This window comes from Asparagus officinalis, chromosome 4, assembly GCF_001876935.1.
Source record: "Asparagus officinalis chromosome 4, Aspof.V1, whole genome shotgun sequence".
Taxonomy (NCBI): domain Eukaryota; kingdom Viridiplantae; phylum Streptophyta; class Magnoliopsida; order Asparagales; family Asparagaceae; genus Asparagus; species Asparagus officinalis.
The window spans coordinates 5,220,302-5,231,942 of NC_033797.1; the positions used below are offsets into that span (position 1 = coordinate 5,220,302).

Sequence of the window (11,641 nt, forward strand, 5' to 3'; positions counted from 1 at the left end):
GGCTACTTAGCACTTGAGTACCTTATAGTTTTTCCTAGTTGTGCACTTTAATACCATTTTTGCAACACTTGTGTACCTGAAGATTTTTATATTTGCACTTTTGAATATTCTTTATTGGCGCTCACATTCTAATTTTAGAATCTTTTTAGAACTGAATTTTGTTTAATTTGTGGTTAGCTTTACCCTAATTCATTTTTAAAATTACCATAAATCTATTTTAAAAGGGAAAATTGAGTATAAGGCGGCGGCTCATTTTGTAAACTAAGCTACCAAGAGATACGCATGTGATGAGGCCCACCCTCGCTGTTACATCAAAAGTTATGGACCTTACTTACTCTCTTAGTTCATTTTGCTAAATGAGCTGTCAATTCACAACCATCGTACCATTTTAAAATAGAATTCGGAAAAAAGAGGTAGGGTTTGGGTCTTCTTTTAAGCAATTAATCGGTTTTTTAACTAAAATGGGTTCGTGTTTTGACGTAACATCATCGAGTAGGTTTATTTAGAAAAAAAAATGTTGAGATCAGGAGGGATTTTCGAGGACACCCCACCCCATATTTTAGAGAAGGCTAGATCGACTTTTCAAAGTCGTGAGGGTTATCTACAACACCCTCAAAATTAAGAGAAGTTGCACTTGAATTAAAATAGTTAAGGAGAGTTCTATGAGACACCACCATAACTGAGTGGAGTATTTTTAAAATGAATAGAACATTGGCATGTTTGATAAATCTTTTAAAGTTGGTTCGTTTAACTTTTTCCTATCAAACTGGTTTAGTTGTGGACGAGATAAACTTGACCGGCTTTGAAGAGTAGCCAAACAAAGCTTGAGATTTGAAGTTAAATGAATTAATAGAGAAAGCAAAGTATCTAAGAACTGACTTCTTACTTACTGCAGCTAATGCTGCAGCACAAGCCTAAAACTCAAACCATATATAGAATCGAAAATGCTATTTGTCATGCGAGATGGGCTACGCGCACATCCCGCGTGACAAATAGCAAAAACCCATATAGAATAGAGAGCCTTCTAAAATTCAAAACATTAAAAAAGATCTTTTTATATCTGTACTATCGTCCGATTGCGGATAGACCTGCTGTGCTATTGCCCTTAGTGTGGATAGACTGAGGAAAATTTTTTGGACTCTTAAAAAGAGTCTTAACAACTTAACATAAGCGATACATCCACACCAATAGATCTACAGGGAATCTTTCTGCAATTAACCCTATACGTTAATAGAAAACAACCAATATTTGTCATTTATCATTTGAACAGCACAAGTCAAGACATCCCAACTCATTAGAATCTGCTCCATCATTAATGCATAATTTCAAAGTGAAAACATAATTCTGTGCATGCACCAAAATCACTTGTCAATAAACATTTACAAGGCTCTTAAAACAAAAGGAATGGAGCACAATATCTGTCAAAGTATTTAGTACATACATGAACAAAGAAATCAGTAAATACAAACCAACATCTCTCCAAAATCCTAGCCTTAAACAAAAGCAACTCATGCACTCAAGCTTCTGGATCCATACAAAATAAACCACCATAAACTTCCCTTCGCGAGGCTTAAAATGAAGCAACGAAATGTAAACAATCTCATTAAAGCTTCTTCGAAGGGATACCATCGAGAAATGCAGACAAAAGAGGAAGACGTTTCCTTCGGCTTCAAATATTCAGAGAAGAACAGGTTGAAGTTGAAGAGAGTTGCTGTACTATGTACTTCTCTCGCCGCCATCTCTTAGTGCTGTAAAAGAGGGCAAAGCTGCTGTTGGCTACAGTCAGTGAAGCCTATCGCCTGCTTTAGCTTTTGCTTTTGCTGCTTCAATGGAGATAAATTCCTGAGACCTTCCAGTTTGTACATGTCTGTAATTAAATAACTGCTACTAGAAAAATATGGTGTTAAATGATAGTTTGCTTCCATGGCACCTTGAATACTAATCTAACTACAAATTCCTGACGCCCCAGAACTGTACAATTACACACACAAAAAACATTGAACATTTAAAATATATCGACTGTCAAATATGTCTTGCAACATTGCAAAGGGTGAGCAATCAAATTATCCACAAGGGAAAAGCATCATTTTTATGTGTCCTAAATGAAACTTAAAAAGTTAACCTGCAATTGCAAAACCTAGGCGACACTTCCAAGGAGCTACTGTGTTTGCAAAGAACTTTATTTTGGAGTCTTTAATAAAACACATCGCTCAGTTATTATATCGATAGCTATAATCTACCCCTAGGATTAATTGTCACCATCCATGCGTCACCAAACTTACGTGATGAATAAGTAAATTTATGTGATAAAAATGGGAAAACGCAACTAGGAAATACTAGCAGTAAAAGGTTGCACAAACGTTACGAAACTTCTACTTGTCATTGTTGCTTCTTGTATGCGCTTGTGGTACTTTTCTGGAATTCTTGACATAACGCCCCAAAATAAGCATTTGCTTTCTTTCGCCATCAGAATCCGTAACCATCCAAGCTCCCTGCCATAAAGAATTGCAGAACAAAAAATTCAAGCTACACATGTAGTCACTGACCATCAATTTTCAGAGCTTTCCTTAAAAGGTTGAAAGATAACAGAGCACCAACTTAGGAAACACATGAAATCAGGGAAGAGCAAAAGATACCGCTCAGCGCCATCAGCTAGACAGCTACTAGGCCACTTCATGGAAAACATGTAGGCCATCAAGTCACCATTCAAGAAATCGGATCAAAATAGCTGTGTCCATGATGAAAACAAACAAATCAGGAATTTTGCAATGTCAGTACCTTCAACAGTATAAAACATATACCAAGTTATAAACCAAAGAGAGAAATGCACTATCAGTAATGTTACCTTGGTGCAAAGGTGATAAGAGGAGCCCTTAAGTTCCCATTTCAGCTTTAAGTATCATTCTGACTATGAAAAAAGAAAGGGAAAGAAAAAGGTACAGATTGTAGCCGCAGGCATATCATAAATTCCCCAACCTTCATTTCTGTGTATCAGTACATACTTGATAATAATAAAATCTAGATGACATATAGGATAAAGTAAAGCCACCTGAATACAAAATCTTTTTCCTTGAAAGCAAAACAAATAATTGTTCCATCTGATAATCTAATTAAAAAAAACATAGCAACATTCATCCCACTCTTTATTGATCTGAATGGGACATTATGCTTCAAGATGGAAAGAACACAAAATAAAGAGCTGCCATGAACCCTAACCACTACAACAAGACGAGGTAATGGCCTAAATAAAACCTCAATTGAAATCCTTTAGCCTTTTCTTCAACATGTCCATTGACTTCTTCCTAGCATTCGTCTTTGCATTCCGGTTCGAAAGACTCCCAAACAGTCTATCCGGTGAATCCTTAAATTTCTCGCAGATGCTGGCAACTTTCTTATAGTCCAAAGCTCCATAATTTTTCTGCCTTATCACAGGATTCATGAAGTTCTCTGGCTGATTGCTCAATAGAAGGTTGATCAACTGCCGAGATTCTACCAAACAATCCTTTAGGCTTCTATCTTTCTTCAAATCACTCAAGCCTGTATCGTAAAAGCTCTCCTCTGCAAAAGTTTCCAACTTCTTCAAGTCACTGTCAATGCCAATAACAGCACTGAGAGTAAACCTCTTAATGTTATCACTGAGAAAAGCTGTCACGACAGAATCAGAAATATGATCAAGTGCACCAGTGATGAGCTTATACAAGGCTTCCAAAGGTAGGATCTGCTGAGCAGAAGACAGCAGGGTCTCAAGATAGACGACAAGTTCATTCATACACTCATTTCCACTTTGCGGTGGTTCATCAGCTATCCAATTTATATTGTTTATGAGAGCCATATAATCATCCAACTTAGTGTTTACCAGGTTTACTAGCGCATTAAATGCAGCATTCTGTGAGGCCTTTAGCACAGCTTTAGCAGCCAAACCAGCATGAGGCCTTTCAATTAATCGCACAGGAACACCACAGCGTTGAGCTGCTTGCCAAAGAAAAAGATCGCAAGCACGCTCGAAAACAGCTATATTGGCTGCAATTTGCATTGCCTGCGTAACTCCTAAACTACCCCCATGGATCATATTCAAAAGAGATTGATTCAGCACCTCAATCAAGAGTTTGTCCAAATACTTCTTTACAACATCATAGAAATTTATATGACCTCCATATGACAGATAGCTGACCGAGTCATCAATGAAGGAACGAATCATCCGACACGAATCAGGAACCGAGGAAGAGAAAGGAGCAACATATGGAAACACCGGCACTGCATCTGATGCTTGTAAATGAAAGGACAATACATTCATGTTATATTCGTACTCCTTCCTTATCACCATCTGCTCAAAGGAGTCATTGGAAAGGATATCTGTCATCTGCTTTCGGCATTCATCAAGTAGTAGTTCATGATATTTATCTCTACTATTATCAAGAACTTCAAGCAAAGGAGTCACCCGGTATCCGCAACGTCTGAGAGTAGAACCCAGAAGAGTGACAAAGTCTTTGATCAGAAGGAGATGGCTAGCAGTATCCATACTAGAGAACTGGTTCTCTAGTATTGATGTCATCTTGGCTAAAGCTGTATCCCAAATCGTCTCCACCTGAGTCTCAGATAACAATCCACCTGCTGTTCTTAAAACCCTATCCTCAACTATGAAGAATCCAGCTATCTGGGCGAAAAAGGGCTGATGGGATTCAAGAAAAGGTTGCGCCGTGGAAATTTGCAGGTCCAAGTTCAGCTGCATCATCCGATTATTGTAGTAATAATCCCGAAATCGCTCCTCAATACCGAGGATTGTATATATATGATGAGCCCGGTATACTGGTGTAAGATCAAACTCTAAAACCGAGTCTTCATCAGTCTGCTCGACATCCAAAGTGTACACACATTCCCCAACCTTTGAACGACTTTGTTCCTCAGCTTCTCTTTGACGAACGCGCATCTCCTCATCTCTTTGGCGAGCTGAGGAAGCTTGCCCGATAGACATTTGTCCGATTTCCCTTGCTGTGCTCCTTACTTTGACAAGCCAATCATTGAATTCACTGGTAACTTTTTTCTCGATGTGGAACTTGATTGCCGGTACCTGCTTCTCAATCACCCTCCTGAGGGCCTTAATAGGGATCTTATGTAAGTAATCTTTCTCGATAAGGTTCAATGTCTTGAGAGCAGGATGAAATCGGCCATCTGAGATGTGGTTATTGCATGTTAGACAAAGATTTGAGACTTGAACACAAACCTTCAATGCCTTAATAGCCTCTGCAACATTTTTCTTGATAGAGTACAACTCGAGAAGTTCCTCAAGCTTAGACAAAAGAGAACTAGCCACTTCCTGAAGCCTAAGATTCTCACCAGAGAGCATGATTTTTAGCTCCTCAGCATCCACTAACACACCACGAAGCTCATCGACAGCAATTATGAAGTCCTCGTAATGAAGCTTGCATAGCTCTTCGATCTCGACTTCCTTTTGCTTCACGATATTTCTCAGCTGATGTAAGAGGGCCTCCGGTTTTCCTGCCTCGAATGCATGCCTTACGATGGGGCCTAAATCCTCCCCATTGCTGATCAAGGTGGTCAGTCCTGGGTCAATTCCAGTCTCCCCATTTTCTGCAGCTCTCCTCTTTGGCTGGGCACTCATTGTTTTAGTCAAATTCTGCAATAACATAATTATAATTAAAATCACTAGCAAAAATATTTATAAAGATAGAAGATAGTGCTCTTTTCATTTTTCATATTTCAAATGGCTTTCATCCATAATGACCCACAAGAGAATGACCACAACAAGCACTGTTTTAACTTTTAAAAAACCTCCGCCTAGCCCGCTTAGGCGTACGCCTAGGCCTAGGCGGTACATGGGCCGCTTAACTAACGCCTAGCGCCTAGACGGTATTTAGGCTGCCCACCTAAATTTTACTAGCGTTTAGGAGAGCATTGTCTGCTTACGTGGATTGCACCATGTAGGTCTTGATTGTGATTTTATGTGTCGTAGCCTACACGTCCTCCAAACTCCATTAACCTCCAAATTTGAACACCTTCACTACCTCCTCCGACCTTCAGCAAAACCTCATCGACCACCACTTAAATGAATAAAGAAAAATAACGCCCAGAAACCGCTTAGGCGCCCGCCTAGGCGACTAAGCACTGGGCGTCAAGTTAATGTAACATTGGCAACAAGTAAGAACGGAAAATGGCTACCATCTGCTAAGAGTCCCACCAAACATTAGGCTAAGACTCTGAAGTTGTGGTGCGGATTGAGAGTTATTGTTTTACATTCTAACATGTCCTCACAGATTGAGCACCCTTTCATGGCTGAAACCTGAACACACAGCGTTATCAATTTTCTTTTAAAATCCATATTAAATTCATGGCCAGTGGGATTTGAACCAGGTTACTCTAATACCATTTTAAAGTCCCTCTAGTAGGGGCGCTAAACCGTATCTGTATCCGAGGAAATATCTGTAACCATATCCATTAGGATACGGATATGGTTACTCAAATCTATAACCGATAGAATATGGTTATGGATATGGTTTTGTAGTGAAATATTTGTATCCGTATCCGAAATATCCGAATACATAGTGGTCATACTCTTACGATAGTTTCGATTCTTAGATTATGGATTTGTGGTTAATTTTGATGATCAATATGTCTCTTACGATAGTTTCGATTCTTAGATTATGGATTTGTGGTTAATTTTGATGATCAATATGTCTAATCTTAGCTTTTCAATCATAATGGATTTGTGGTTAATTTTGATGATCAATATGTCTAATCTTAGCTTTTCAATCATAATGAACATATTAATGAACTCTTTTGTAGCACATGACTATATTTTTTCTAAATACTATCTAGTTTTCTCATATCCTTTTTGTATCCGGATACATATTCGTTTATATATCCGCATCAATATTCATAACCGTATTCGATTTTGGCGGATATGGATATAAGTTTTTCTTACCGATATATATCTGTATCCGTATCCGTATCCGAGATGGGTAAGCGGATATGGATATGGTAAGTGTCATATCCAAGTCGTATCCGCTCCGTTAACACCCCTACCCTCTACTCATTACAACAAAACGCTACAGTTGTGGTGCAGGTTGACACTTATTGTTTTATATTCTAACACCATCAAGACAAAATAGTATAAGATTAATCTATGCAAACACTGTAAAATTCTCAAATCTTAAAATCTATTATCCGCTGAACTATTATGATTCATTAGTACTTGCAACAAATCATGGAGCATTAGTCGAATTCTATGGTTAATAATCTACATTTTCCCCATAAATAGCACTCTTTTTCAACTGAAATTTTCTTTAAAACCAAATGGGTGTATCCCAAGTTACACTACCAAACTTATAATCTAACGATGATAAAAAAAAATCACAAAGAACGAGAAATAAAGTATCGAGACGCCCCTAAAACGAACTCAAGATGTGATCTTTTTCATTTGGGGACATCATAATCGCAAATCTCGAGCAAGAATGAAAGGATTAAATGAAAGAGAAATCGAATTCTCGAAGGAGTAGGAAACTACCTCATGAAGAAAACGAATTGAGATCGAGAAGAGCTCGAATTAGAGGGGAAACGTACCCGATTGCTGAGGAGAGAAAGAGGAGCCCTAGGGTTTGCTGAAATTGAACCAAAAAGCAACAACGACATAAAACATTAATTAATCAACATTCTTCATAGATAACCACGATGGCTTTCGCAAAATAACAAACAAATCTAACGAATGTATTTGTTAGCGATATTTCAGCAAGGCCACTGTAAATTATATTTTGCACACGACCCCGTGACGTTATGCTTTTGTCCTTCCATTTTGCTAGAACCCACTTTAAGAATAATAGGTTATATTTGAACCACCTTTTAATTTTAATTTTAATCTACATATAAACAGTTTTTTATATCGTTATGTATATATATACACACACTAGTGTTTAGATCCATGCAAAACATGGTTTCTAAAAGATTTTCTGTAAATATTAAACATGTTATCAAAATAAAGTTTTAGTAAAGAAATAAACTAAATATATTTAATCATGATATTTGACCGCATGTGCGATGTATTGCACGTGCATAAAGCCTACTTTCTTTAAAATATACTTAATTATGATATTTGATCACGTGCATTTGTATGTGCATAAAGACTTTTTTGGGGTCATCCATAATTTGGGTGTAGAGGAGAAGGAAAAACCGCAGGAGACGTGGGAGTTACAGGTTGGCATATTTGTAGTATTTGGTTATTTTTTGAAAGACGTGAGAGTATTTTTAGGGGAATAAGGAGATACGAGCTGGCATATTTGTAACAGTTGGTTATTTTTTAAAAGACGTGACTAGAGCTGACCTAGTTTTGAGTGATTTCTTATTTTGTAAAGAACAATGCTAAAGCAAGCACTGATTTTGCAGGTCAAAATTTAGCCATTAAACTAGTTCTATTTTGGATCACCTTTCCCTTGGTTCGAAATAAGACTAGGTCAAGACCAATCCTGACCTAGTTTTAGGTGGTCTGCCAAATACACCATGAGTTTCAACTTTACATGTTTAATTTTATTATGAAGCTCTTACATTTGTTTAATGGTTTTTTTTAGATATTAGACCTTTTAAATATTCAATAATTGCATATTAGCCCCTTAAATCTTTAATATTTCATAATAGTCCCTCAATCTTTTAGGGTCTTGCAAAAATGATCCGTCAATTTAAATCGCATTATGTTTAAGGGGGATATTCCCTCGAATCAAAATGTTGGAGGAAAAACTGGTTGTTTCAGCCCTCTACTATGTTCCCCTAGCCTATTTTTTAATGGGTTTAAAACCCAATACCTATTTAGAAGAGTTCTTCTTCTCCAATGGTTAGAATAGAACTCCAAAACCAAAGTAGAGATTTAAAAAGGTTTGAAACATCAAAGACATGGGTAATTTGGGGATTACATATATTAGTTTAGTAGCTAACCCAACCGTAATTACTTTTTTAATTTAAATGCTAACAAAGGGACCATTTTGGAAGACCCCAGAACTAATAGCAAGTTTTAGGATTTGACGAACTAATATGTAATTATTGAATATTTAAGGGCAAGTATCTAAAAATCCCTTGTTTATATTTTTCATTCCTCGTTCTTGGTGTAATATGCCATAAGTACAACTCAATCATCTTATGTTGATGTTGATGTGATCACACGGTCATAGTGTCCGTATGTGGACGAGTTTTACTTAATGTTAAAAGAGGGGTTGCTTTCTCACATAACTTTATATCTGGTTCTTGAGTGGGGTTACTGGACAACCATCATGTGTAGAAATTTGTGAAAGGACGGGGATTGGTTCCCCCGTTGTACATCCAATGATCAAGTTAGTTGATGACTTGAGTGGGGTAAAAGAAGAACTAGTTGTTCTTGTAATTGTGCAGTATATGCGTAAGAGAATCCAATTTGTGAACCCCTTGCCAGTTCAAATAGTACCTATATTTATACCCTGCACATAAGGGGTAGATAAGTCACTTTGGCGAGTATAGTAGGGCGGTGGCGAAGTGCGAGCTGACAGTTGTGGCAGCTCCTGCTATACAGGTGTCGGCTGGCGACTGGAGGGAAGATCACTTCGGAACTAAATGGGAAGTGATTGGCGGCGTGGCAGGGCCTACGTGGTCCGATGAGTGATGAAGACAATCGAGGCTAGAGGTATGATGCACTTGACATGTATTTAATGCGATCTTGATATGCTGTTAGCGAGGATGAGCTCGAAAAAGCCCTTTGCCTTCACCAAGAAGCAACATCTTTCAAGTCGGTCTTGCGGGGTATTGGATGAATGGTCCGAGTGAACTTCTGACGAGTCATCTTCGACAAGGGGGTCGACTAGTACCGCTTTTCGAGTCGTCATGAAAAAATATCGATTCGTTTAGTCGGCAAAGTCGGACCCTCTGCTGGACTCGAGTCATCAATTTGATTGGGGCATTAATTGCGAATACACATTTGTTCGTTACTCAAAAATACGTTGTATTTTTGTGGGTAGGAGAACCATAACATCTTACAAGTCACGGATCGAATAGTCTTTTTCCTTTTGGCTGTAAATTAAAATCTACGGAATCAATTTAGTGACAGAAAGCTAGCTTAACATCACGAGATTAATATGATCTCATTAGCATTGTAAGCTTCAATAAGACATCCATAACAACACAGGGTACAACGAAATAACACCAACATCCCTCACATGAATCACGGCATACAAAATTAAGATGCCATGGCAAACACCTCACTGGTACAACAACAACAAAACACCTATCGAAACTATACATTTGAAAACAAAAGCAAAGGGTAAAACAAAGAAAAGAATAAAAACAATGGAAAGAGATTTTCCAACACTCAAATCCAACTCCCATCATAACAAGATCTTCTATATTGTTGATGCCCATGTTCACTCACACTTCCTCTCAATCTATAGAAATCAGACTTTTGCTTCTTTGTTCTCAAGGGACCCGATCTATTATACCCCCCTGCTAATGACTCGGAATGGGGTCTCTGTAGCCCTTCTACATAACCCGAACTATATTCCATGGTGTTATAATTGTCCACAAAATGTGGACTACTTCCATTCCACCAACTTCCTTCCGGGCCATGGCCCGACGATGATTCCCTTTGACTGCAGGAATCTTCGCAAGTTTCATCGACATCATTGTATATAAGCTTCAGCGCTTGGACGACTTCACCCATGAAAGGTCTTTGTGATGCTTCGATATGTACACATAAGGAAGCTATGGCTGCGACTTTAGCCATGGTGTCGATATCATAACTTGGGCCTAGAGATGAGTCTATTAATTGCTCCAGCCCTTCTTTTGTGGTGAGAAGAGGTCTTGCCCAGGTTACGAGGTTCTCAGATCCGTGAGGCTGAGAAATGTCGACGGGTTTTCTTCCGGAGAGAAGCTCAAGGAGTACAACACCATAGCTGTATACATCGCTCTTGACAAGGAGGTGACCGGTCATTGCATATTCAGGAGCGACGTACCTGCAAAGTTTAACAATTTACACTATGAGGTCTCAAATTTGCTTCGTTAAGTGATATATCTTAAAATTATAAGTTATCATTCTTTTTTACTGTCTTAGTTCAGGTTCATGTAGGTCTTTTCTGCAATTTGACATGTCTCTGACAGGATGAAAAGGAGGTGAGACCTGGCAATTATCTCATAAGTTATATTATTAATTTCTTAGGCTATTACATTGAAAAGGACAGAGATCAGACGGGACAAGATAGTACTCTAGTTCGAACAGGATGATGTTGTGCTCTTAATACCTCGCACCACACAGTCGTATGATGTTGTGATCTAAATATTGTAACCAAGTTAAATCACACAGATATGCCTTTTTTATTTATTATTGTGAACTTTGATGAGTTTCCCACTGCATATTTTGTCTCTTAAATATGGACATCAGGAAATAGCAGCAGTAGTTCAGATGAAGAAAATAAGCTTCCAAAAACTGTCGTACACCCTACGGTCAGGCCATGAGTCAAGTACTTCAACTCAAACTACACGAGATTAAGTGCAGCTCTACATAAGGGGAAAAAAGAAGTATAAGGTGAAACTGGTGCAAAGGTTAGCTTGGGAGGTTGTGGATGGGGCAAGACTTGGGTGCAATGTTTCATGATATAATATATTTCATCAGTGGGGCATC

At 38.2% G+C, this 11,641-nt stretch overlaps 2 protein-coding genes across 3 annotated transcripts in view; both read right to left on the bottom strand.

Annotated features, from left to right (window-relative positions):
* Positions 3,007-7,733, bottom strand: LOC109836435 (exocyst complex component SEC15A). Of its 2 annotated transcripts, none has more exons than XM_020404333.1 (2): positions 7,579-7,733; positions 3,007-5,635 (listed from the first exon to the last, which is right to left on the bottom strand). In XM_020404333.1, the coding sequence occupies exons 1-2, from the start codon at positions 7,645-7,647 to the stop codon at positions 3,254-3,256; spliced, it is 2,451 nt and encodes an 816-aa protein (XP_020259922.1). In that variant the 5' UTR covers positions 7,648-7,733; the 3' UTR covers positions 3,007-3,253. The 2 variants fall into 2 exon arrangements, with proteins under 2 accessions (XP_020259922.1, XP_020259923.1); XM_020404334.1 differs by having other exon boundaries at positions 7,523-7,620.
* LOC109836436 (receptor-like serine/threonine-protein kinase ALE2) overlaps positions 10,085-11,641 on the bottom strand; it is an 8,279-nt gene continuing 6,722 nt past the window's right edge. Inside the window, exon 8 of the mRNA XM_020404335.1 lies at positions 10,085-10,976. Within this exon, the coding sequence (XP_020259924.1) occupies positions 10,337-10,976 (640 nt within the window). The 3' untranslated portion in view covers positions 10,085-10,336. The remainder of the gene's footprint in view (positions 10,977-11,641) is intronic.

Bases quoted from the DNA above. Each gene is read 5' to 3' on its own strand.
- LOC109836435 (XM_020404333.1), bottom strand. From the start codon at position 7,647: ATGTCGTTGTTGCTTTTTGGTTCAATTTCAGCAAACCCTAGGGCTCCT. The intron at 5,636-7,578 runs GTACGTTTCCCC...ATGTTATTGCAG, and splicing joins TTTCTCTCCTCAGCAATCGG to AATTTGACTAAAACAATGAG.